This window comes from Hibiscus syriacus, unplaced genomic scaffold (genome assembly GCF_006381635.1).
Source record: "Hibiscus syriacus cultivar Baekdansim isolate YM2019G1 unplaced genomic scaffold, ASM638163v2 tig00014213_pilon, whole genome shotgun sequence".
In the NCBI taxonomy this organism is placed as follows: Eukaryota; Viridiplantae; Streptophyta; class Magnoliopsida; order Malvales; family Malvaceae; genus Hibiscus; species Hibiscus syriacus.
In genome coordinates this window covers 196,036-223,990 of record NW_024062320.1, presented here as the reverse complement: position 1 = coordinate 223,990, position 27,955 = coordinate 196,036, and the positions used below count along the sequence as shown (strand labels likewise).

Sequence of the window (27,955 nt, the reverse complement as noted above, 5' to 3'; positions counted from 1 at the left end):
ACACCAAAGCCACTAGACCAAATGCTTCATTTGATTAAGTATTGCTACAGATTCTATTTGACTTACAATATTTCAATGATAGAAAACCAAAGAAATAAAATCATTTAAATTAGATTTCGAAACCTAAACCAATTATAAAATATAAAAGCACCTAAATTAGTTAAACAAATATAATATTTTTATAATTAAATAGATTATATGTATTATAAAACGTATTTAATGCAAGATTTAAAATTTAAAATAAATTTATTATTTTTACATTTTAAAACTAAATTCAATATTTTTTACCCTTATACTCCATTTATTTGTTTCGACTTAGATTTATTAACAAATTATTTTTGGGTTGTATTTTATAATTAATTATATTTATAATGATTTAATTGTATTATTTTTTAATTGTCAAATTTTATGAGTTTACTTACTCTAAATAATTATAGATTTGAGCATTTAAAGGTTTTGAATGCCTTTTCAGATTTCTTTTATTAATTTAAATACAATTTTTTGGATATTTATTATATGATATTTATTTTTTGCTTAAATTTAAAATAAACTCTCAAATTACATTTTATAAATGCCTAAAGATTTTTTTTATATTTATTTTTATTCGGAAGCTATACTACTTTAATTTAAATTTAAAACATCTGAATCCTTCAAAAAAAAATTCATTTGGATGTCTGCAACTATTAGAATGTATGGCAGTCATTGATTTAGTTCTCTATTCTGTTTAATAATACTAGTTATTATAAGATAAAATTTGTTCAAAATTTTTTGTTATGTTTATTAATAATGTTATACACATATCCTGTATATGTAATTGTTTGAACTCGAATCTACTAAAGAGGATAACATTCTGTTTTACCTCTAAAGAGAAAGAAAGAATGAAAGGCAGTGCCTCTTTGAATTTTCTAGAAGTTTAAGGTACTGTTTGTTTTTGCAGAGGTAAAAGGTTTGCAGTCTGTTGACCACATCTGCAGGCATCTGCAGCAGAGGAGGTGGACCAAAAGTCTACAGTCTGCAAGAAGAAGACTGTTTGTTTTTTAACGTCTGCAGACTGCTAAATTGAACTGAAATATAAATAAACTGATTTTTTAAACTTAAAAGGGTTTTGCAATACTGAGATTTAAATAATTTTAGTTTTACAATACTGAAATTTAAATAATCCATACAACTACAATAATAAATTATTTAAAATAAATCAATCCATATTTTAAAATAAATCAATCCATACTAATAAATTATTTAAAATAAATCAATCCATACAACTATAATAATAAATCAATCTATATTTTAAAATAAATTAATGCATACAAATAAATTATTTAAAATAAATCAATTCATACTAATAAATTATTTAAAATAAATCAATCCATATTTTAAAATAAATCAATCCATATTTTAAAATAAATCAATCCATACAACTACAATAATAAATCAATCCATACTAATAAATTATTTGAAATAAATCAATCTATACAACTACAATAATAAATCAATCCATATTTTAAAATAAATCAATCTATACTAATAAATTATTTAAAATAAATCAATCCATATTTTAAAATAAATCAATCCATACTAATAAATTATTTAAAATAAATCAATCCATATTTTATAATAATTTATTTTAAAATAAATTATTTTATAATAATTTATTTTAAAATAATTTATTTTAAAATAAATAACCTTATTAAATTATTTAAAATTATTTTAATAAATAACTATATTTTATAATTGTTCTTGAAGAGGTTTGAAGACCTTTGAAGACAATAAACCATGTCTGCACCAAGAAGAGCTCGCACATACGTTTGAAGAGCTTCTGCCTTCTAAAAAACAAACAGTTTGCGAAGCCTAATGTCTGCGCGTGGTCTGCGTGGCGCAGACATAAGTGGTTTAAAGAACTTGCACAGTGAAAACAAACTAAGCCTAAGCAAGTGTCCGGCGTTACTAGTGGAACTTTGGGCGATACACGGTGCTTTGAAACATGCTTGGAGTCTTGGTTATCGTAAAGTAGAATTGGAGATGGATTTCTTAAAGGCTTTGCATGTCTCGAGTTTAAGTCTTTGTGTATGTAGAAAATTCTTGCTATGAGACTCTCCCACCAAAGTTAAGTGTACGACCCGGATCAACTTGGATTAATTAAGGTGAAGTCTTAGGAACCGAGAGGGAAAAAAATAAAAATAAAAGAGTCTTGATCACTGCTCTAAAGAAGTATTAGCAAATAAATGTAGAATTAAACGTTTTGAAATTTATGAATACATTTGTCTCCTCAATTCCACTTAACCAAACTATGGTTTCTTTGAAAGTAGTGAGGGGAGAAGGATCCACGGATATTTAGATACAAAATATTAATAATATTGTTATATTTTTGGAGATGATTTTCAGAAATTACCAATTCTCTGCTAGTCGAGATATCTAGATATGCTTCTTCATTTACTGGAACTTTCAAGGAATTCATATATCCTTCTGACATAAAAATATCTTAACCTTCGAACCAACAATAATATTTAGACAAGATCTCTAATAGATTTACGTGATTTACCAAAGCGAAATATAAGATCATACTATTAGATTTAGACCTGTTGACCTACAATTAGTCAAGATCAGACTACTAAATTAATTTGACCTGATGACCTACAATTAGTCATAATCATCCCCGACTAAGAGGAGATCCTCTCCATCATCTTCTCTTTCCATACTCATATTCTCTTTATGCTTTCGTCTCTTTTAGAGAAAAATATCATCTAACAATCGTCAACTCACCGATTACAATTTTCCATTCAAATAATAATAATAATAATAAAGAAAACTAACAACCAATGAGATAAATTCGTTTTTATCAACAAATACAAATCAAAGTCTGAGCAACATTATTTGACCAAACCAAAAATAAGTAAATTGAGAGGGCAAACTCATAAATTGAAGATTCATTCAATGGCCAAAACCAAACTTGCATCAATATTCAGCAGCGTGCAAGGATTCTTGGTATCCAACACATACTTCCAAGAAACCCAATCACATCATTAGATTTCTATTCAAACCTAAATCACTCATATTTGATTATTATGCAGAAAATATACTATTCAAAGTCATTGGAGTGAGAGGATCGTCTTCGTTTCTACAGTATTCGATTTGGATTAATTAATCAATAGATTATATATTAATAATTAATTAAAAAATTGTTGGAGGTGGGATTTTTTTGATGGTTTTAAGTGTGCATTCTGTCATTTTCTTTTCCTTTTCATTGTTTGTTAAATATCTCCCTTTGCTTTTAATAAGGAGATAAGATTAATGTCTATCATTTGACAACTAATTTGGTGTATTTTAAGCTGGTCCATTTTATGGCCTGTATTTTATTAAAATTTAATCAAATGATTAATTATTATTTTGTAATATCGTAGATAAAAAAATCTTAATAAAAATGCAATATACCTTTATCTTTATACCATATATTGATCATTGAAACAAATTTTAATTTGAAGGAAGATAAAGAACTTGTCTATGCACTTAATGGCAATTAGTTTGATTTTGTGTAGGATCCATCCCAATAAATAAAGAGATACATGGCTCAGTTTAATTAATTAAATTATCTTTCAAATGTGTCACCGGATCTAATTTTCAATAGGGATAAGATAACATTTAATTATTGAATTTAACTTTTTTTAATAATTTTAATATGGATAAGATAACATTTAATTATTGAATTTAACTTTTTTTTATTAATTTTAATAGGGATAAGATAACATTTAATTATTGAATTTGACTTTTTAAATAATTTTAATAGGGATAAGATAACATTTAATTATTGATTTGACTTTTTTAATAATTTTAATAGGGATAAGATAACATTTAATTATTGAATTTGACTTTTTTAGTTTTTAAGATTTTTTATTCAATTAGTCTAAAATTGTCTAATTCAAAGATTCAATGTTATTTTTATCACATTTTAATATTTACAATATTTTAATCTATTTTCAAACTATTAAAGAGAAGAAATCACTAAATATATATAATAAAAATATTACTACATTTACTTCCCTCAAATATTCCTGAATTTGATCATATACATACTTTAGTAAGTGTTGAACTTGTAGACATTTCACTAACATCAACTCCCACTGTATGAAAACTATACTTAAATATCACCAAATTAACACACCAAAATTATAGAATTTCCAGGTACAAACAGAGACCCTATTTAGATTAATTATATATATTTAGAACCGTTGATCGAGCAGATGGACGGTCCAAATTCTCCGGGAGACAATAGCTTCAAATACCATCATAGTAACCACCAAATGTTATGTGAGCTCTGGTGACGGGAACCCCTCTAACTGCTGAGATTGCTTCATTGAGTTTTGTCGTATGATGAACCACTTGTTTCATCCTCTACAATTAGGGAGGTACATAAGATTTTAAGTTACCGGGATAAATTTATAATACGAAAACATATTTTTAATAAAAATATATAAAAAAAATATCTAAAATATAGGGATATGATCTTGTTAAACAATATAAAAAGTTGTTAGTTTTACAAAAATTTAAGAATATTGGATGAGTAAAAATATGTTATCTATTTTCACTCATCTAACTATCTTAAAACGGTAAAACTAAAGAGTTTTACATTGAGTTAAGTAGTTTATAAACCCTAAAATATATAGAAATTTGAGATTTGCAGATACAACTATATCCCTCTCGATCCATCCCGGTCTGCAATCTCAACAAATTTAAGTTACTTAAACCACAAGATTTACTTAAAAGTGGGGAACCCCATTTGCTGTAATTTGTAAGAAATGGTGTTGCTTTTGGATTTGGACTCCTAAAATGATGATAAAATGGGTATCCTTTTCAATAATTATTTTGCATTGTACAGGTAGTAATAACGGAGACAAAGATGTTCACATCAACATGCTTTATATCCTTATCAGACCAGTTAAAAACATGAAATTTACAGACATTCCGTCATGTAATTTGATTACCTTGTCATCGGTGTAACGCTGGAACAGCAGTTTCTGGTTCTGCTGGTGTTGTTTTTGCCTCTGTTGAGTTCCGAAGATGATGATACAAAAGGTAGCAGCAGCGACACCGAACGAACAGATTGCTCCGATCCCGGTCAGGCTCCATTTCCAGAGATCACCGGGACCGGAGTTTTCTTCCCAGTTGGCTCCGGCTTTCTTTTCGAACGAATCCCTCAATCTAGGAGAACTTATGTTCTGCAAAAATTCATCATCTTCTTCATCAAAATTAAACGTACCTGCTGCATCGAGTTGAGGGATGGCTCCTTTAGTAGTGGACCTCGGTGAGTCCATTTTGTTGGTCATGTCGACGGATTCGTTGTTGTAACTCGGTTTCCTGAACGAAACCTGTGTCTTCACTTCTCGATCGCCTTCGACCGATTCGGCACCGGCATCATTGATCTTCTCGACGATCTTCCCCTGATCATTTTCTGGAACCTTGAGGATTCTCGGTTCTAATGGAAATGGAACCGGGACAAGTTGTTTATGTGGGGGAGGCTCTTCTTTGTTGAAATAATCCGCGAGGAAAACAAGATTCGTATCAGAAACTCGTTTTTCTCCCTGGATTTGTTTCTCGGAATCTTGCTTGATGTCGAGGAATCTGTCATCAGGCAAGAAAACCCACTCGTCAATATCCATTTCCTGGTGAATCATTTTGTATAGCAGCACAAATGGTGTCCTCTAGCTCTTTGGGTGTAAAAGATTAAGCCTTTATTAAAATAATAACATTACAGTTTGAGTACTTAATAAGCTTATCCTTTTAAGACCGACAAATTAAGTGGTCCAATGGGATCCACCAAGAGGATACCGTCTTTTACAGGGCTGTTCTAATGCCAGTTCTTGGATATTTTTTATATATATATATATATATATATATATATATATATATATTTCAACAGTTGAAAGTTTTGAACACTATACCAATTCTTTGGTTAAGGGTGAAGCCAGCAGTCTGCAAAAATCAATACATGTGTTGCACTTTATTAAATACATTTTTTTTCATTTTTAGGGTAAAGTACACCAATGGCCCCTTGACTATATGATATTATTTTTTTGAATCCCCTAAATATTAAAAGCTACAGAATAGTCCCTCGATTATAGAAAATTACTTTGTTGAGTCCATCGACTATTAAAAGGTACAAAATGATTACCCGACTATTCATTATGTTCCAAACTCATCATTTTCCATTAAAAAATCAACGGTAGTCTGAGCTGGACGTTAACCTGTTGACTGAGATATGATAAAATATGATATCATAATCTCAAATGATTATCAAATCTCAGTCATCATGTTAACGTCCAACTCAGATGACTATTAACTTTTTTATGAAAAGGAAGAGTTTGGAGTATAATGAATAGTCGGTTGACCATTTTATAACTTTTAATAGTCGAGTGACTCAACAAAGCAACTCCCTATAGTTAGAGGACCATTTTGTAACTTTTAATAGTCGGGGAACTCAACAAAATAGAATCTTATAATCGGAGGACCATTTGTATACTTTTACTCTTTTTTTAAACTATGCAATTATTCTTCAACTTAGTCTCACTTTGAAAGAAGATTAAAAAGGGTTAAATTCTATTATTAATTTCTTAAATAGTTTATATGTTTGATTTTGATTCAAGTAATATATAATTAATCAAATAAAAATATAAATTAATAATAAAACTTAATTTAATAAGTTTTCTTATTTTTTTTGTTTAAATCTCAAAATTTAAAAATATATAAATTAATTTCTATGAATAATAATAATAATAATAATAATAAAAGGTAAAGGGAAAAGAGTTTGGGTTGCTTGTAAGGGTTTGCTTGGAACGATAGCGAGCGGTAGGTTTTTTACGAGAAAAAAGATACAAAAGATGAAAGTGAAAGACTCATACGTATCGTATCTTCCTTTATGCATTATTTTTCCATGGATTAATATAAAAATAAGTGTTTAAATTATATCGTATATTTTAAATAAATATCTAAATATTTTTTGATTAATTTATGTGTCTAACGTTACAAACGTTATCACTTTAACTGTCTTAGTCATAACGGTCGTTAAAAATCCCCTTAAGTAACACGTGTATGGTAATTTTGAAATTAAAAAAAAACTTTAAAAATATTATATTTAAAAACCCTATATTTCTCTAAAATTATAAAAAATAAAAATCCCTAACCCTAACCTTACCCACTCCATTATCGGCCATTGTTGCCGCCGTCGCTGTCACCCTTTGCATCTCCCTCATCTGTCGTCTTCACCTTTTCTATCAGATCGTTTCGGTGTCATGAATCTTGAAAGTTTGGTTTGTCAGGGTTGTTTTGTTTGTTAGTTTGGGTCATCGTGTTCGACTTCTGTCAGGTGGAGGTTTTGTTGGAGATCCAGTCGATAACAACGACAACCAATGGTGGCGGCAGGCTTAGATATATGATTAGAATGAGAATTTTCAAAGTTTTGAGTGTTTTTAAGATTTAGAAACTTTTGGGCTTTCTTTTAAAGAATATATATAGTTTTAAGTTTTTAAATATATATATATATATATTAAATTTTGTAAAAGTGACACATGTCATTTAATGACAGAAATTATAATTTTCCAAACATCTAAAGTGATAACGTTCGTAACGTTAGACACTTAGATTGACCGAAAAAAGTTTAAGTGTCTATTTGGGGAGAAAATGTATAGTTTGGGTACTTATTTTTATTGTTGAACAATGTTTTGTAATATTTTGATATAACAAATTAAAGGTAAAATGTTTTTGGACTTGATTGAATTTATTCAAAGTTTTTAAAAATAATTCAAAGCCCATTAAATAATTCCAAGGCTAATAAGCTTGTTATAAAGCCTCCTTCGATTGACCTAGACACTTGTTACTCGTCTGATCTCGATCAAGGGGGCCTGTCGCTCGACGAGAGCTTGCCTTTCAACATATCGAAAAGTAACACGGTCATGTTGTTTAATTGCTCCGATAACATTCTCTTGTCTCCGTTGAATTGTTCTTCGAGTAACATATTTACAAGACATGTCGGAGCATATACGCTTTAAACATTTATGGTACATGCCTACTGCACTTTACAATAGGTGAATTTTGTTAGTTAAAAATTTCATTAATAAATTAAATATAAAGATATATAACAAATACTATCTTGGTTACGCATTGATTTGAAATGACAATGTTTCCATATTTTGAACATCTTGTAGATGACTGCGCGTAGGGCCTTCCAGTTTTGCAAGCAGTATAAACGGACAACAGAGTTCCGAAGGTTGTGTGAGATTATACGAAATCATTTAGCTAATCTAAATAAATATAAAGACCAGAGGGACAGGCCTGACCTGTCAGCACCAGAGAGTTTGCAACTTTATCTTGACACAAGATTTGAGCAGCTAAAGATGGCTACCGAACTTGGACTGACGTTACCGGACGCAATTTAACCGTAGTTCGTAAATGAAAATGAATGATGAAAGGAAGATTTGTTGATGGTGAGAAAATTGGATCTGGATTCTGGAGAACGAAGAGAGCAGCCGCAGATACGAGAGTGAAGTGAGGATCGGGAGAGAACTAAGAAGAACTAGGTTAAATCACTTAAATATTAAAAATATAAAATAATAAAATATTATATATATATATATAATCGGGTCGGGATACCCCGCCCCGATACCAAACCCGAACCCGAAAAAATCCCCGAAAAAAACTCGATACCCGACCCGACCCGAAATTTTTTAAACCCGACCCGACCCGAACTTAGTCGGGTTTGGGTCGTTCTGCCATTCCTACTTATTTTTATTGTTGAACAATATTTTGTAATATTTTGATATAACAAATTAAAGGTAAAATGTTTTTGGACTTGATTGAATTTATTCAAAGTTTTTAAAAATAATTCAAAGCCCATTAAATAAAAATTTAAACACAAAACATTTTTTTGGGTAAATAACATCAATATTGTTCTTATAATATCAATATTACATAAACAATACCAATACTTAGGGCATCTTCAAAACTCTAACTTTAAAGTACATAATTAGGGTTGTACATAATACTTGGGATGCAACAATCAAAATAGGGATTGATGCAAAATTTTATGTTAAAAAGTGAGCTTCTAAAATTTTACGAGGATATGAACTTATAAAATTTTAGTGGGATAAAAATAAATTTTCTATTAAAATTACATTAAAATATCTGAAATATATAATAATTTTAAATTTTCAGAGGAAATAATTGTCTTTATTACCCTTCTGTTTGTGAAGCATTGCAGAAGGCAAAGCTTGGAAAACAAACTGAAATCAGAAATCACTTTTTATTCACACAAAAACGTGAATTATACATCACCTAGACTTCACCTTTTATAGCAGATTGAAAACAAATTTAACAACCTACAGCTTCTAGAATATAGTCCTAACAACCTTGACACGTAAGTAAATTAGTTATAATCCAGCTTCTTTATGTATGCCATGCATCAATTGCTAAACCACGTAAACAAAATCTTCAGCTACATCATGTACCTCAAGTTCATCCTTGAACCAAACTAAAATTCTAATTTCTAAAGCAAAAATAGGTTAACGAGGATGGAATCTAGTTTGAGTGTGAATTAGAGATGTGTTTTTTTCCTCCGGTTCTTAAGGTTTATTTTGATTAATTTGGATTAACTTATATTACATATTTAATTTTAATGGGTGAATTTTAAGACGAAAATTTTCTACATACACAAAAATTTTAACTCGAGATTTACTTAAATTATATCAAATTACTTACTACTTAAATCTTGTGCTTTTGTAAGTCGATTTCCATGTAAAACCCAACACGTTGCAGATTACAAGCCAAGAATTTATTACCAATTAATTTAGGAGCCGAAAATTCATACCAAACCTAAACCCTAGCTTAGGTTGAAACGTGGGGGTGATGATGGAAATAACAAATAAAAAAGAAAATAAACATATAAATAAATATTAAATTATACTTCCTAATTTTAGTTAATTATGCTTGCACAATATTTGATATTGTAAATTAAATAATTAAAGATAAAAATATAATTTTAGAAATTTTAACTTTTGAGTTTAGATGGAAAAATATTTTTCCAACCATGAGTTTAGGACTAACTTTGAGGTGTCTGACATTGCTTATGGGCTGGAAAAACATTCCCATACGGGGCTGTACATGGGTCTCAAGACTCGCCTTATCTTCATTATATCCGTCCTACAACCTATTTCATATAATATATCTATAAGTATCAATTAAATAAATATAAATTAATCTTATATGAAAAAAAAATATAAAATACTTATCCTTCGAATTTTTACACACGTGATATTTTTTTCAACTGTCATTATTTTAAATAATTATAATAATAAATCATGACAACTTTTTAATTAATACATTAAAATATAATTTCAATACAAATTCAAAAAATAAAATCATTAAACAATATCCAAATACAAATAATGATGCAGAACAGGTGATGAAATGGCAAGTACATGTTCATACGTAACTCATGCATGTCTCGCCATCCATTGTAAGTTTAATTTAAACTATTTAAATTCTATCTCATCTACAAATAAAAAGTTATTACATATTTGAACATGTTTAAATTTATATTCTCTTAAATACTATAATAAAAACATATTAATTAAATTAAGCTTAATGGACAAATCTCTACAAGTTAAGAATTTGAAAATTTAAACATGATAGGTTATTACATGTTTTATATTATATACATGTTTGAAGGCCAATTTATTAAATAATTTATGTTATATTAAAAGATTGATATATATTTATTAAAATATAATTTCAATACAAGTTTAAAAAGTTTTAAAAATAAAATACTTGCATAATATTTAATTAGTGATTATTGTGCTAGAATGTAGGATGAAAAGGGAGAGTAGGGTTTTTATTGAGAAAATGAGATTATATGCAACACAATAGTTAAGTAGAGATAATCATCTAATCTGAGTCAAAATATTATAAATTATTCATATTGATGAATCTTATTTTATAACTCAAACTTTTTTTTAAAAAATGTCGAGTTAAGTTTATGAAATTCAAATCGATTCAAATTGAGTTATTTGAATTCTATTTTATAACTTGACTCGAATTTAATTTTTTTTCTGGTCGATTCGAATTTATGAAATTAGAAGTTTTTTCAAATAAAAAAATTCAATTTTTTGGTTTGAGTCGAATTTTGATCATCCATCCATACAACTAAGAGAAAAAGAAAGCTTACATTCCAGGGATATAAGAGATGTTCCAACAAACAAAGAGTATACACACCACAAGAAAAGGCTGTTCTCAAATATACATGCTACTTGATTTCCTCCCCCCAAGAACCTACAACTCAAACAAGGTCAACAGATTTCGGTGTCGATCCGATTTTAATATCAGAGACAGAGCGAAAGCGGGGATTACGATGTCCCAAAACATATTCGCAGTTTGTAATACACTACCTCATCGTTACACTCCTTCGTACATTTTAGCGTAGCTCCAGAAAAGCTCCAACTTAGGATGACAATGAGGATCTACCGGAGGAAGATTCGCCCAAAGAGACTGATGCCAGTGAAGAAGCCCAAACACGAGCGCTCTTCGCACCTTGATGGAAATTCCTTGTTTTGCATAGCCTTAGTTTCGTCCAAACTGTCCTCACGTCGACCACGTGAAGGGCTCGTGCAAACAATTGGCTCGTCTCACTGAACATTTCCAAGTTCAAGTGCAGGGCGTATGAAACCCAGAAATCCTTGAGACGGGACATTACTTCGGGGAATATGGATAGAAGTACTCTAAAACACAGAAACAGCAAGGCAAATGCTAAGTAGGGCTCCCGTTCTACTATCTCCATTGGGGTTTCATTCCACAACTGTACCATGTATCTATTGTCGTCTCCTGATACAACTGGTTCACTTTCGGCAATATATTGAACTGGTTGAAATCCTGAAATGCAGACACTCGTGTTAATAAACTCGGAATTATGTTCGACTCACAAACTAGGCTTACATATAAGGAACAACAGTTCTATCACGCTTCACAGTGTACATAATATCAGTTTTCATGATATAATATTTTCTGCAGCTAGAGGAGAGAAAATACCTGTTGTTTTCTCGTAAAATTGTACGATTGATGAGAGATCTTTTGAACCACGATATCGTACCATCGATGTCTGGTTCACAATCAAAATTGACGGCAAGCTATGAATTCCATACTTCGAAAATATGCTGTGATAGACACATATCAAAGGTGTTAAGTGTGAAATTTAGTATTAGATTTCAACGGTAAGAAAAACAAAAGTTTATTTGCTTGATAATTCCGGATTATGTACTAATAATCACAGAGTTTATGTCAAGTTAAAGGAGGTTCTTTATAAAAGAACTTATTCAGGTATCAGTTATGGATTCGTTATTAAGATGTACAAAAGAAGCATCACACGATAAAATTATATATATTCGGTATTTTACTTAAGTAGCACACATGAGCATCTCATCTTCCATCAAAGGCGGGATGAACAACCCCAGAAATATATAATTGATAGAAAACTACTCCAAAAGCCATAAGTACTTTGTAAGAACACAGGAAACAGCAATTCGATAATTAGTTCACAAATACCATCACTTAAAGCAGGATAAGTAGCTGCATACCTCGGTGAAGCTGAAGACTGTTCAACTTCCAGATGCTCTACCTGAGGAAACATGGAACTGAGAATGTCGAACTTTGGGTACAAACTGCGTGAAAATGGGCACCAAGAAGCATAAAAGAGCACAGAAGTGTAACCATTTCTCTGTTCGGAAGTCAATGCTCGATCCAGGAAGCTCCCATTCACCTGCAAGGAAATTTATAAACATGCGAAAAAGATATAATGTTTGCCTCCATGAAACAGAAAGTTGTGCAATATATTAATCCTTGAGATACAATTAAATGACACACTGATATAAGAAAATTTACCGGAAAGCTGGCAAATCTACAAACCATAAATATGATGATTAGAGGATCCTCAGCAAGGAAATTACGAGTCCTAGTTATTCACTTAATATTTAAAAATACATGTTGATGCTTAAGACAATGGTATTCTTTAACAAAATCATCTAGAATTAAAAGTAAACATTTTCCTTGAAGGTAACAGAAAAGGGTAGTGAATGCAGACAGTTGTATCCTATTCCTGGTTTGCTTTTTGTATTACTGGCAACATCAACTTCTTTCATTGTCTATTTCTGTAAGGTTAACGGTAAAGTTATCAATAGTTCAGTTGGAAAGAGAATTTAGCTGACTAAAACATCAGAAGCCACATAAGCATGCAACCAAGCAATTTATGTCCAACATAATGCATTGGCTGGGTGCATAACACTCAAATAATTGAACACTGGTTGCATCGTATAAGAGGGTTAACTTAAGACACTTGGGTGGAACTGCATGGACACTCATTTTCATGGATATTTTTTTATCCTTGATCAGGTAAGGGACACCCTGTATCTCATGTAGAGTCATTTCGGGGTAAAATTTATAACTTTTTTGGGGCATCATATATATCATATAAATTGACTAGTAAACAAGACATTATTTGCTAGCTCTCCTACTTTTATGTCCGAAAGGGCGAGAAAGAGGATAAACAGATTATGATTTGAGCTATGGATATGTGTCTATGCGTGGGCACCCGCGCACGTGAGTCCCTGTATCTTCTAAAACCAGCAATTCAAGTATAAAGAGTCTATCCTATGGATTCTTACCATCCTTAGATCTACTTGTACGGTAGATCTATACATTAACCTAAAGCACAAAGACAACAGTATCTGATGAGAGATCGGGATGTTTAACTGTGTTGTATATTTGGAGTAGCAGAAAGCTGGAGATCAAAACATCAAAAGATAAAAAAGTTTACATTCTTGGTCATCTAGCGATATAGATTCTTTTCCAGCCACAATCTAATTAACATAATCCTGCCACCATAGAGCTATAAGTATGTGACTAAAGCAAAAACTATTAATGTCCCATATCTTCAATTAAAGCTATAGAACACACTGACACATATTTCGCCGATCCAGCTTATTTCCAGCTAATTTGCATAAGGATTAAATCCTAAAATAGAAGATCTTAAGCTCTTGTAGCCTTAAAAGACTAGGTTCTCTTGCTTTCAAATACATAATAATGCCATTCGAGTCAAATGTTCCAGAAGAGAATAAAATAATTCAAAGGCCTTAACCAGGACTGACTAACATTAAAAAAATGATTGGCTAGTAAATTTTGCAACTTCATTTCTATCTTAATTATTTTATTTTTTTTCAAACTTCAACTTGAATTATACTGCAAGAATCCAGTACTCCCATAATGTAAATAAACCTTTATTCTGATTCTTCAAAATTTTATAGCCATGAAAATTCCATAGATATGCCCTAATCATTCAGGCTAAAAACCCAAAATTTCCAGGAAATTTACCTAATTTTAAGAAAATTAGAAAAAATCATAAATACCAAGAACCCAAAATAAAAATAAAAGCGTGCCAATAAAAGAAATTAAATCTCAAGAATCCATTTTCCTAAACCAATTAACAAATCAATCTACAATACAAAAGTAAGCTAATAAAACGTACCTTGAGAGGGGGGATTGGAGAAATCGAAGGAGAGCATTGAAAATGAAGATTATTAATGAACACATCAGCTTCATGCGAGCAAATAGAAGAACCCCAAACGCAGCTTATTAAACAAAGAGATACAATATAGGAGAACAAAATACCAGATGGAGAAGAACCCATTTCTGGATTTGATAGATAAAACAAAAACAATAAATTTCACAACAACAACAACAACAACAACCAGAAGACAAAGGGGGCAAAAATTGAAACCCGGAAATACAAATAAAAAATAAAGAAAGATATATAAATTAATTTTGGGATAAAGGGAGGGGAAGCAGGTGGGATGGGCTATTTTTTATTTTATTTTTTTTGGAAATGGGGTAATCTAATCTATTCACTGGCTGCCTCGGGTTGCTTGGCTGTTAATTCTCTTCTTTCTTTCTTTTTCTTTGAAGGGTCTAAAGATTGCTCTTGGTTTTCAGCAAGTACACAGGGCTTTAGGAATTTAAAGATTTCCACAGTTGAATTCAAAGCTTATATATATATATATATTGATGAGAGTGTTGTTGTTGATGATGAGCTGAGATGCGTGCCTCGTGTTTTGTGGGTGTAAAGAGGATTTGCTTAGGTAAACAAAACCATAGAAAATACGCGTTTTGCTTTCTTTTCTTGGCCTTTTATTTGTTGGTATATAGATTTTTATAATTTATATAAAATATTTTTATTTGATACATTATTATAGAAAAAAGTATTTTAATAATGACTGTTCAAATGATACCATATATTTTTAAAATATATTTTTAAAAATAAAATTATAAAAAAGAGATGATAATATCGTAATATTATTTGTAAAATTATTATTTATTTAATTATGGATCTACTTAAATAATGTAAAACTTATTTAATTTTATATAGATTTAAAATTGTTAGATGAGTAAAAATAAGTGTTTGAGATTAATTTCTTACTTTTTTGCTGATTGTGTATTTTCCTTGCAAATAATTTTAATATCTTTAATTTGTTGTCATCCCTATGTATGCATAAGTATGAGTTAAAAGGTTGAAAGTCTTTGAATAAATGCTACTTTGTATTTATCTTAAAATTATATATCTATATATATATATATATTTGTAGCAACCGTCTTTCGGTTGGGCCCCAGAATTGGGCTTCGACTTGAAAAATATGGATTGGAGTCGCCACCGATTATTTATTTAAAAATAAATAGGTTAATCGGGTACCTTATTTCTTACATGATCTGCGTCTTACCAAAGATATGTTGGATTCGGGAGTCGATTACAGTCAAGGAAGGGTTAGCACCCTTGAACTGCCCTTTCGGTACTCTATAATTGCCAGTTGTCTTAATTAAGAAAGATATAAGTTTAAATTAGAAGGTAAAATATCGTTCCGAATTACTTACCGTAGATTGATTCGAAAGTTGTACCCTTTAAAAGTGAATGTGTCAGAGTGAATAAAACGAATAACATAAAGAAAATAAAATAAAGAGGAAAAAGAATAAAACAAGATAAAAAGAGCAAAGACAATATATACATAAATAAATAAATAAACATAAGCAAATAGATCAAAGATAAAGGAAATAAAAAAGGGAAAAGTGAATAAATAAATAGATAAGATAAAGAAGAAAAGCAAAGAAATAATAATAATATATTTTATATACATAAGTAGTTTAGAAAAAAAAATGATATTAGTTATAAATATACAAATATATAATGACTTATAAAAATAATAAAAATAATAAAAATAATCAAGTGACAAATAACTAAAGTATATAGTAATAAAATATTAAAAGTACATATAGATAATAATAAAATATAGTAGTAATATAGAATATAAACATGTATATATATTAAAATACCGAATGGTATAGATCAAGAAAAAAAATAAATAAGAAAATAAATAATAAAACTATATAATTAAATATAAATGCTAATAAACAACATTTAAATTAAGAAATAAAAAAAACATGGGGATCGAATTGAATGAATACAGAGTTGGGGATCAATTTTAAGAGAGGTTAGGGCGATAATGGAAGAATTAAAACAATAGGGGTCCAAAAAGGGATTTACCCTTAAATACGTAAAAACATACGGGTCAGAAGATTGGGTCGGGTCAACACGCGGGTTAACTGGTCGGGTATGGGTTGTGTATAAAAGCCAAAAATTTGTTTAAAAATTCATTTTCTCTTCTTCCCTAGCCGAGTCACTCCCTCTCTCTCAACATTTCTCTCGTTTGTTCTTTAAAAATAAGAACATGGCTGGGTTCTCGCATGAACCCAGATTCTGGCCACCTTAGCACCGCCTCGCCGCCGCCGTTCAACGGCGACAAAACCTTTTTTTTGGCCATTCGAAAGATCGTTTTACCCTCGTTTCAAAAATCAAAGTCTTTTCTAAATCGGGCCTCGGGGAACCGTGGATCTAAGGGAGAAGATCTTCGGTTTACCCCTTATGTTCATCGGCCAAAATGTTTCCTTTGGTGGTTTTCCGAATCAAGAATAACAAAACGAACGCCTGCAAGTATCAAAACGAAAAAAAGGTACAAGCTTTACCTTTTGTTCTTCTCAAAAACGTTCCGGTCTTGCTCTAATTTTGCTTGGAATTTCTGCTTTTATTTCATGTAATCCGAATGTCCCCCAATGGTGTTGCTTTACACTTATTTATAATAAAAGAAAAGCATGTTTTTAGATTACATTTTGAATCCTAATAGAAGTCTAATGTTGGGTTGTTGGTGATGAACATGAGTCTCGGTTGCCGGACGTTTCTAGGATTGTTGGAGAGGCGTGCACGGCAGGGAGTCCTCGGCTGGGATGGGTGATGCGACGCGGCTGAATGAGATAGGAGATTAGGGTTTCAAACAACCCTACGTGGAACCGGTTCTGTATGGGATTTGGGCTTGGCTTGTTAATCCATTGTTGGGCCAACATGTAGGCCTTGTAATATGAAATTCATGTGTCTACAGCTGCCCCTCTTTGCTCATTAGCGTGTAACGAAAATAGAGCAAAGATTAAAAGACACAAATTTCAGTCACATCGAATATCCTCTATTGTAGAATTGAAATCCGGTGTTAAGACTGATTTGTGGATTTGGATTGAATCCTGAAATAACTCCCTCGTCGTGAGGTTGAGTCGAACTGGAAGATTCTGAGCGCGGTATCCTTCGGTGCGAAGCTGAAACCTAGCTCAAAGTTAAGTCGTCTTCTGGCTCAAGATGTTTCGTCGTGAAGATGGAACTTGACCTGAGGACTTTGGTGTCGCTGTGTTACAGATGACTCCTTCGTCGTGAAGTCGGGTCAATCTGTTTGTGAAGTTGGAATTTATATATGGTCCCTTCGCCATGAAGTTGAACCTGAGAATTGGATATCCTTCGTAGTGAAGTTTAAATCCAAGTAAGTAGTATTGTTCTGAGTCCAATATCCTCTGCTGTGAAGTTGAGATTGGTTCTGGAACCGGGAAATTGTTTATTGACAGTCAGCCGCCCCTTCGCTGCGAAGTTGAGCTTGTGCTGTCTTGGGTCCAATATCCTTCGCTGTGAAGTTGAAACTGGCCCTGGAACTGGGAAATTGTTGTTGACAACCAACCGTCCCTTCATTGTGAAGTTGAACTTGTGTTGTCTCGAGTCCAATATCCTTCGTTGTGAAGTTGAGATTGGCTCCGAAATTGTTTGTTGACAGTCAGCCGCCCCTTCGCTGTGAAGTTGAGCTTGTGCTGTCTTGGGTCCAATATCCTTCGCTGTGAAGTTGAAATTGGCCCTGAAACTAGGAAATTGTTGTTGACAACCAGCCGTCCCTTCGTTGTGAAGTTGAACTTGTGTTGTCTTGAGTGGCACGATATCCTCCATCGTGGAGTTGAAATCGTGGATGTTTGGCTTCGAGCTAGATATCCTTCGTTGCGAAGTTGATTTTGACTCTAGCTAAGGCCTGTCTAGAAATCTTGATTATGGAGTCATGAGGTTTCAATCCATGATCTTGGATTCTTCAAATGTTCCAATCTGATATTCGTTTTTTTATCTTTGATCTGGGAAATGCTTCTCGACCATCTCAATTAAATGCATGAGCCTTGATCGGCTTCCGAGTACCTGTACTTTTCAATGAACCTTTGTACAGTAATATACGAATATCTTTTGCACAAATAAATAAATCACTAAGTTTAAGCTCAATCCAAGATGCTAAAAAGGAATTGGTGTAGAGAAAAGAATTGTCTTTTATTCACAAGGGAAAAAGAACAAATAATACATGACAAACATTTTGGAGGGTGAAGACATAATGAGGTATAAACGAGTGTCTTAGATTTCAATAATGTGGTCACTTCTGAGCTGAAAAGCCGTTGGGTGACCTTGAATACAGCCTTTGCCAAAGGATCTGTAAAAATGTGACGACCTTCAGGAGAGTGCAACCCTTCTCCGACTCGTTGAGTCTGCAGAAAATTCAGATGCCGGGAAGTTTCAACTGTCTGGATTTCTTTGAATTATCCAAATTACCCTTTCGGGTTTTCAATTCGGACCCATCCTTGGTTGCAAGACACCCTTTGCGGGTTTTCATCTTGAACCCACCTTTTTGTTCTTTTTCTTTTTCTCTTGTTTTTTTTTCTTTTTTCGATTTTTTTCAATTTAGGGCGCCCTTTCGGGTTTTCACCCTAAACGTTTTTTATTTTTTTACTTAGGACGCCCCTTCGGGTTTTCATCCTAAGAGAAGTATTTCTTGATTGCATCCGAATTGATGGGATGTGGTAGGTCAGGTCCGTCCATTTCGGCCAGGACAAGGGCTCCTCCAGAAAAGGCCTTTTTCACAACATAGGGTCCTTCCCAATTTGGCGTCCATTTTCCTCGGAAATCTTTCTGAACTGGCAAAATTCTCTTTAGCACCAGATCTCCTTCTCGGAATGTTCTCGGGCGTACCTTCTTGTCATGTGCTCGAATCATTCGTTTTTGATAGATTTGGCCATGACGAATGGCCTTCAGTCTCTTCTCATCTATTAAATTTAGCTGATCATATCTGGATTGAGCCCATTCCGCGTCATCCAGTTTGACTTCTGTCAAGACCCGTAATGATGGGATTTTCACTTCAATGGGCAGCATTGCTTCCATTCCATATGCCAGTGAAAATGGAGTTGCCCCAGTCGAGGTTCGTACCGAGGTTCGGTAAGCAAACAAAGTGAATGACAGCTTCTCGTGCCAGTCTTTGTAGGTCTCGGTCATTTTTTCCACTATCTTTTTAATGTTCTTGTTTGCTGCTTCTACTGCACAATTCATCTTTGGTCTGTAGGTAGTAGAATTGTGATGCTTTATGTTGAATTGCTCACAAGCAGCCTTTATCATGTTGTTGTTCAAGTTTGTAGAATTATCGGTAATGATTCTTTCAGGTAAACCATACCGACATATGATCTCTTTCTTCAAAAACTTACAAATAACAGATTGAGTGACACTGACATAGGAAGCAGCTTCTACCCACTTGGTGAAATAATCGATGGCTACAAGGATGAAACGATGACCATTCGAAGCCTTCGGATGGATTTGCCCAATAACATCCATGCCCCACATGGAGAAAGGCCATGGTGATGTCATGACATGAAGCGGATGAGGTGGAACATTTATTTTATCTCCGTAAATCTGACATTTATGACATTTTTTAGCATAGTTGATGCAATCACCTTCCAGTGTGGACCAGAAATATCCGCATCTCATTACTTGTCTCGACATCATATGTCCATTTGCATGTGCTCCACAAACTCCGTCATGTACTTCTTCCATTATTATTTTCGCCTCTTCAGCATCGACGCATCTTAACAGAACTTGACTATGGCTTTTCTTGTACAAGACCTCCCCATCAAGAACGTACCCAACTGCCATCCTTCTAATGGTTCTTTTATCAATTTCAGTGGCTTCCTCCGGATAACTTCGATGTTTGATATACTGCAAAATGTCGTAGTACCAAGGCTTAGTGTCTTTTGTATCTTCAATCTGGTAGCAATGAGCCGGGTACTCATATGACTGCATGTCGATTGGCATCATTTCAGATTCCCCGTCGAGTTTGAATGCGGCTGCCAAGGTAGCCAGAGCATCAGCCATTTGATTTTCTTCTCTTGGCACATAGTGGAAAGTTACTTCATCGAATTCTTCGAGCAAATCCAACATTAACTTTCGGTATTCTATCAATTTTGTATCTTTGGTTTCCCATTCTCCACGGAGCTGATAGATTACTAATGCTGAATCACCGTATACCCGCAAGGTCCTTATACTTTGCCCCAGCGCAGCTCGAATTCCTAAGACACAAGCTTCGTATTCTGCCATGTTGTTAGTACAATCGAAATTCAGTCTGCTGGTAAATGGGTAGTGACTCCCTTCCGGAGAGATCAATATTACCCCAATACCATGTCCTAATGCATTGGATGCCCCCATCGAAATACATTCTCCAGGAACTGTCTGTTGAAGTAACTGCTTCCTCTAAAGATAAAGCCATCAAGTCCTCATCTGGGAAATCAAAATCTAGTGGCTCATAATTCTCGTCGGTTCTGCTTGCTAAGAAATCTGATATGGCACTTCCTTTTATGGCTTTCTGGCTCACGTACTCAATGTCGAATTCAGACAATAATATCTGCCATCGGGCTAACCTTCCGGACAGAGCAGGTACACCCATCATGTATTTTAAAGGATCTAACTTGGAAATCAACCAAGTGGTGTGATACAACATGTATTGTCTGAGTCTTTTTTGTAGTCTAAACTAAAGCACAACAAACTTTCTCGATAGGCGGATATCTGACCTCGCAATCCGTGAACTTCTTGCTCAGATAGTAGATGGCTCTTTCTTTTCTTCTAGACTCATCATGTTGACCCAAGACACAACCCATTGAGTTCTCGAATATGGAAAGGTACAGGAATAAAGGTTTGCCTGGGATGGGGGACATTAAAATAGGAGTATGAGATAAGTATTCTTTCACCTTCTCGAATGCGATCTGACAGTTTTCATTCCATGCCCCAGGGCTGTTCTTTCGGAGAAGTCGGAAGATTGGATCACACTTATCGGTTAACTGAGATATGAACCGTGCTATGTAATTCAATCTGCCCAGAAAACCTCGGACCTCCTTTTGTGTTCGAGGTGGAGGTAGATTTTGTATAGCCTTAACTTTGTCAGGATCAACCTCAATGCCTTCTCTACTGACCACAAAACCTAACAGTTTCCCGGATGTTACCCCAAAAGTACACTTGTTAGGGTTCAGTCGAAGCTGGAACTTCCTTAGTCTCTAGAAGAGCTTTCTCAAATGCTCGACATGTTCGTTTTCGGTTTGTGCCTTGATAATCATGTCGTCGACATAATACCTCGATTTCTTTGTGCATCATGTCGTGGAACATGGTTACCATGGCTCTCTGATATGTTGCCCCAACATTCTTTAATCTGAAAGGCATCACTTTGTAACAGAAAGTTCCCCACATTGTGACAAAAGTGGTCTTCTCCATGTCCTCAGGGTGCATCTTGATCTGATTGTATCCCGAAAATCCATCCATGAATGAAAAGTAGTTGTTCCCGGCCGTATTGTCCACAAGAGTGTCTATATGTGGCAGAGGAAAGTTGTCTTTGGGACTTGCCTTGTTAAGGTCCCGGTAATCGACACACATGCGTACTTTCCCGTCCTTCTTCGGCACAGGCACTATGTTGGCCACCCACTCCGGATATTTGGCCACTTGAAGAAATCCGGCATCGAATTGTTTCTTGACTTCTTCCTTGATCTTGAAGAGCATTTCTGGCCGCATCCTTCTCATTTTCTGCTGCACTGGTTTGCATTCTGGTTTAATTGGAAGTTTGTGGACTACCATATCTATGTCTAGTCCAGGCATGTCTTGATATGACCAGGCGAACACCTCTTTGTACTCCTGAAGTAAATTTATCAGGTTTTGTCTTGCTTAAGTCGAAAGAGTTATACCGATTTTAACCTCCTTTCGATCGTCCTCAGTGCCCAGATTCAAGATTTCGATTGTCTCTTTATGGGGCAGTATCTGTTTATCTTCTCTTTCTACCATTCTCAACAATTCAGTAGGCAAGTTGCACTCCTCTTTAGTGTTGTGTTCATCAAATTCCCCGAGACAAATGGCCGATTCAAAATCCACCTCCGGATCAAGATCATTAGTGCCTACATTATCGTTATCTGGGGATCTGAAAGATGGGAAAATATGCATGTGAGAGGAAAATATCCACACGAAATAATCAAGAATTAAGTTTTTAGGGAAAGTGGAAACGAAGTATTGAAATAAAGAGGATATATAATGAATTCAAAATGAAATAAAGGAAAATTTGTTTGCCATGAAAAGAAAAAAAAATGCATCTTTTATTGAACTTAAACCTAATATTATTCACCCTCACAAAAGATCACCTATTGCCCCGGGTATAGGCAAATAGGGATAGTTCGAATATTACTCTGAAAAATTCTTGTAAAACACAAGTAGTTCTTCGACCGTCCAACTGCTAGGCACGAATCCAGGTGGCAAAGGGCATATCCCAGATCTAACGATGTCGTCAGCATTTCCAGTGGTTACGACATTGATGCTCAGTTCTTCCAAATCCGCCTCTAAATCTGCCGGGGTGGTTTCAAACACATATCCACCTGTCTTGAATGTGTGGCAAAGAGGCGGGAATATCATGGGCTCCCATTGAAGTTCACTTCCAATCAACCTGGCTAGTCTTCTTTCTCGGTTCTTCTGAACTTCTTTCCTCCTTTCATGGTAACTGGGCTGAAAGCCGAGCCCAAACCGGTCTGGCTTTGAAATGGGAAGAACTTGATCAATCATCCCTTGCAGAAATTTCCCAAAACCTCTTCCAGTCTTGGCACCTTGTCCCAATGTTTGCATGATCTCCATTCTGGTACACTTGGAAAGTCGGGGTTTAGGAATCGTTCTTCCTTCTGCCACAAAGGTGGCATTCACAAATTCCAAGGAGCGGAATGAACACTCCACCGCTTCCTCATCCACCTCGATGTATGGGGCCTCCGTGGTTACACTTGCCACAATATCTTCCTCAGCATTAATAATTACTAAGGCCCCGTCAATAACAAATTTAACCTTCTGGTGCAGTGTAGATGGTACTGCACCAGCTTGATGAATCCATGGCCTTCCCAAAAGACAGTTGTAAGAAGGCATAATATCCATCACCAGAAACTCAATGTTGTAGGTGGCTGGTCCGATAGTCAGCGATACCTCGATCTTGCCAATTACCTCTCTCTTGGTTCCGTCAAATACTCAGACCACGTTCTGGCATGCCCTCATATGAGAGGTATCTATTGGCAGCCTTTTCAAAGTGGCTAAAGGCATTACGTTCAGAGCTGAGCCATTGTCAATCAACACACTTGGCAGAGCATGCCCCTTGCAGTAGGTAGTGATGTGCAATGCCTTTGTTCGGCCTCTTCCTCCGGATGAAATCTCATCATCTGAAAACGAGATGAGATTATCAGCTTGAATATTACTCACCAGTCGATCCATCTTACTGACTGGTATGTCCTGTGGCACGAATGTTTGATTCAGGACTTTCAACAGTGCCTCCCGATGTGCTTCCGAGCTTAATAACAGTACCAACATTGAAGTGCGTGTCGGCAAGTTGTGGAGCTATTCTACAACACTGTACTCACTATGCTTTAGAAATTTGAGGAACTCTTTAGTTTCTTCCTCCTTGATAGGTTCATTGATAGTCAATACATCTTCCTTGAAGGGCTCTAGTTGTCTTTGCCCTACATTGTTGTCACATCCTTCGGAAGTACTCACCTGGCATCCGTACTTCCATGGCACTTGCCGATTGTCTTTGTACTGAAAAGGTCGAGGGGCCGTAATCACCACCTTTGCTTGTGGAACTACTGTTGACATCTTTGCCTTAGGGGTAATGATCAAAGGACTACCCCTACCTAATCTCTTGTCTGATGCTCCTTCAGTAGCACAAATGTCTGCTTCCGGGGAATCCTGAACTTCTTCGTAGAACTCCAGCTCCTTATGGTCCATCATGAGCTGGACTAATGTCCGGAACTCGGAACATCCTTGCACTTTATGCCCCTCTTCGTCGTGGTAGCAACAATAATTACCACCTTCATTCCTTGTTGGATATGACTGCGGTATAAGAAGCCCTGCCTTTACCATTTGGTTCCATACCCAGGCCAAAGAAGTTTTGACTTCTGAAACATTGGTTTTGACTCTCTTGCCGTCCCTGGTGGTGATTGCATTAATTCCAGTCTCTGGGTGATTAGGCAAGGGATTCTGGGTAACGTTCGGTGTTTCAGAGTTAAAAGTGATCCAATTTTTGTTCCGCATTCGTTGTACAAGCCTCTTGAATGCGAGACAACCTTCGATCGAATGCCCTTGCACACCTCCATGGTATTCACAGTTCGCATTCTCGTCATACCATCTCGGATATGGGGGTTTCATTGGATCCATTGGGTAAGGCGACACTGCATGAGTATCAAAGAGTTGTTGATATAACTCTTTATATGACATGGGAATGGGATCGAACTTCTCTCTTTCCCTTTCTTTCCTTGGTTCTCTCTGAGCTTGATTAGAAGTACCAGATGGTGTAGCTGCAGTGGTCTTTGAGCTTGAGACCGTAACGCCCTTGTTGACGTTATAGGTGTTGACATTGTTGACCTCTCGGTCTTTGTTCTTCGTGGGAGGCTTTTTACTAGAGTCTCCTCCCTCGATTTTCCCTTGTTTAATGGCCAAATCAATCATTTCGCCAGCCATAACTAGATCTGAAAAACCCCCTGATGTAATTACCACCAGGTGCCCGAAGTAAGGTGTCTTCAGAGTTTGTACAAATAACTTTCTAGTCTCTTTTTCATCCAAGGGTGGATAAACCTGCACAGACAAATCCTTCCACCGCTGTGCATATTGTCGGAAACTCTCGTTGTGCTTCTTCTCCAGTCATTGTAGCATAACCCGGTCTGGTCTCATATCATTGATGTACTTGTACTGCTCCAGGAAAGACTTAGCTAAGTCTCTCCATGTCTTAATATGAGTTTGGCTGAGCTGGTTGTACCACCGGACAGCCGAACCGGACAAGCTCTCCTGAAAACAGTGAATCAGGAGTTGGTCATTCCCTCCATACCCTGTCATCTTCCGACAGAACATAGTGATATGGGCCGATGGGCAACTGTTCCCATCGAACTTCTCAAACTCAGGAATTTTAAATTTTGGCGGAATCACCAAATCTGGAACTAGGCTCAGCTCTCTTGCGTCCACTCCATAAAAGTCATAGTCCCCCTGGACCAACTTCACTCGATCTTCTAACATCCTGATCTTTTCTTCTATCTTTTTCGCTTTGTCATCTTCATCGAAATCCGGGATACCGTAATCATCTGGACGATTATCAGGATTAGTTGTGGAAGTTTGCACCTTTACAGCAAATGGTGCTTTTCTTTTGACAGCAGAAGAGTTCTCTTGTGGTGTTGGTATGATCTCGGGTGAGATAACCACCTGTGGGGCTGGTGATATGATTACCCCTCCGGATGAACCTCCCTCTACTGCACTAGATTGCTGTAATCCAGATAACTTGGCCACAATTTGATCGACCAATGACTCCTGGTTCTTCTTGATGGACTCCAGGGTGCTTTGACTATTTTGAGCCATCCTGTCTTCCAATTCTTTTTGCAGTCTCGTAATGTTCTCCTCGAGTTTTTCCATTCTGGCCTCCATTTGTCTCTTCTTTGCTCGGGTATTATGTGGATGATGCGTATTTAATGTCTGTAGTGGTAGACTTGGTGTTTTCTCTTTCGCTTTCTGAGACATGTTCTGTTTGTTAATACGAATGTAAAAACATGGAAAATATAGAAATAAACATGAAATATAGAATGCAAAATATACAATGCATGATGTATGCAACTTAGAGGCACTGATCCAGAAAAAAGTGTTCATTATTATAAATAATCTTTATTCAGACAAAAATATCTTATCTTGTAAGAGACATAAAAACAATCAAAGGTACACTCGGACTAAATCCTCTAAACCCCGAATAGCTTCTAGTAGATTGACAAGTCTTCTGCCTTCACCCGTTACTGGTTGAATACCTTGTCGAACCACTCCGGCTTCCCTTGCCAGGCCATGAAGATGACGAGCTGCCTTCTTTACTTGATATAGGAAGTCTCGGATGATTGCGTCTCTAGCCTTCACCCTTTGTTGTGCTTGCTCCCAACGGAAACGCCACTGCAGACTTCCATCAAAGGGCACTATCTGAAGCTCGACTACTTGCTTTTTGAATCCATCTACGATAGCTTCTAACTCACCTATTGTTTTGCCATCTCTCTCATGCTGTTTCTCCATATCAGCCATCTGGATTCTCAAGCGTTGGTTTTGATGTTGACTGTCTGCTAAGCGCCTCTGAGCAATCTTCATCTTTTCCTTCCAGGTTCTCTCATCAGGCCCCTCAAACTTTCTTTTCAAGCTGTGAGCTTCGTCTTTCCAGTACTCAGAGGACACTTTCAACTTGGAGTTATCCTTGACAACATCTTGATACCCCTTTCTTAAGTCTTCGAGCTCGAAATGGACTATTTTCTGTTCATTTTCCAGTTTGTCTGCTTTATCTTTCTGAGAGTCGGCATCCATCTTCCACTGATAGCGCTCAGCCTCAAGTTCTTTTATCCTCTGCCTCAGCTCATTATTCACAGCTTCAAACTCTGTCTTGGCTATCTCAAGTTCAGAAGGGACAGGCCTGAGATGTTCTTCCATAGTTCGGGTGTCCTCACAGTCTGGCACCGGAATATTGTCATTTTTCCTCAATCTTCGCCATTCCACATAATCTGGGGTAAGCATGTTCTTGGCAGCTACGATGTTCATCCGGAATATTTTCTTCCAAGAATCGGCTGCTTCTTTGATCATCTTCTTATAGCTGTTACCGTGATACCCAAACTCTGATCCAGATAGTCCGCATGTTGCTGGGACAAACTGACGTGCCCCATACTGTCTCAGTGCTAACAATGGAGCATACCCAACTGCACCCCAAAGTCCTAGTAAGGTCATCGTGTCAGAGCCCTCACACCGGAAAAGAACATCACTGAGGAACAACCAAGGGGCTCTCCAGGCAATATCCCGGTCCTGAAGATGAATGAAGATTTTCATCCACTTCTCTTTTGAAGCACCCTTATGCCATTTCATAGTGATGAACTCTCCCAAAGGTGAATAGGTAGTGCTAAATCGACGGTAGGCAACCCCGTTGGTCTTCCAGAAGTGGCTGTGAATCCATACTTGAAGGAGCTGAACACACCCAATGAATCTTCCTCCACCAACTCTTCTGCAATGATTAAGAGATCGGAAAGTCTCGGCTAAGATGGTTGGTGCTGGGTTGACTCGTTTTGGGAGTTGCTCAAATAGTTCCACCACAGCAGTATCAATGTATCCCAAAGTCTTCGGGAATATAATCAGACCATACATACCCAGTGCAAACAGGTCTATTGC

At 35.2% G+C, this 27,955-nt stretch overlaps 2 protein-coding genes across 4 annotated transcripts; both read right to left on the bottom strand.

Annotated features, from left to right (window-relative positions):
• Nucleotides 1–4,003: 4,003 nt before the first annotated feature.
• On the bottom strand, nt 4,004–5,718 carry LOC120206973. Of its 2 annotated transcripts, XM_039206514.1 has the most exons (3): nt 4,977–5,704; nt 4,243–4,386; nt 4,004–4,109 (listed from the first exon to the last, which is right to left on the bottom strand). In XM_039206514.1, the coding sequence occupies exons 1-2, from the start codon at nt 5,664–5,666 to the stop codon at nt 4,270–4,272; spliced, it is 807 nt and encodes a 268-aa protein (XP_039062445.1). In that variant the 5' UTR covers nt 5,667–5,704; the 3' UTR covers nt 4,004–4,109; nt 4,243–4,269. The 2 variants fall into 2 exon arrangements, with proteins under 2 accessions (XP_039062445.1, XP_039062446.1); XM_039206515.1 differs by lacking the exons at nt 4,004–4,109; nt 4,243–4,386 and adding an exon at nt 4,826–4,906 and having other exon boundaries at nt 4,943–5,718.
• Nucleotides 5,719–11,185: 5,467 nt separating this feature from the next.
• On the bottom strand, nt 11,186–15,205 carry LOC120206972 (5'-adenylylsulfate reductase-like 5). 2 transcript variants are annotated; one of them, XR_005524163.1, is made up of 5 exons: nt 14,552–15,205; nt 12,609–12,790; nt 12,064–12,188; nt 11,427–11,907; nt 11,186–11,310 (listed from the first exon to the last, which is right to left on the bottom strand). XR_005524163.1 is itself a non-coding variant. In XM_039206513.1 (4 exons), the coding sequence occupies exons 1-4, from the start codon at nt 14,711–14,713 to the stop codon at nt 11,480–11,482; spliced, it is 897 nt and encodes a 298-aa protein (XP_039062444.1). In that variant the 5' UTR covers nt 14,714–15,205; the 3' UTR covers nt 11,186–11,479. The 2 variants fall into 2 exon arrangements, 1 of the variants encoding a protein (XP_039062444.1); XM_039206513.1 differs by having other exon boundaries at nt 11,186–11,907.
• Nucleotides 15,206–27,955: the final 12,750 nt, after the last annotated feature.

What these genes read in the sequence shown, in the direction of transcription:
- LOC120206973 (XM_039206514.1), bottom strand. Translation starts at nt 5,666, where the DNA reads ATGATTCACCAGGAAATGGATATTGACGAGTGGGTTTTCTTGCCTGAT. An exon ending in AGCGTTACACCGATGACAAG is followed by an intron (nt 4,387 to 4,976) that starts GTAATCAAATTA and finishes CCCTAATTGTAG; the next exon opens with AGGATGAAACAAGTGGTTCA.
- LOC120206972 (XM_039206513.1), bottom strand. Translation starts at nt 14,713, where the DNA reads ATGGGTTCTTCTCCATCTGGTATTTTGTTCTCCTATATTGTATCTCTT. An exon ending in CTCCAATCCCCCCTCTCAAG is followed by an intron (nt 12,791 to 14,551) that starts GTACGTTTTATT and finishes ATTTCCTTGCAG; the next exon opens with GTGAATGGGAGCTTCCTGGA. An exon ending in CAGTCTTCAGCTTCACCGAG is followed by an intron (nt 12,189 to 12,608) that starts GTATGCAGCTAC and finishes TGTCTATCACAG; the next exon opens with CATATTTTCGAAGTATGGAA.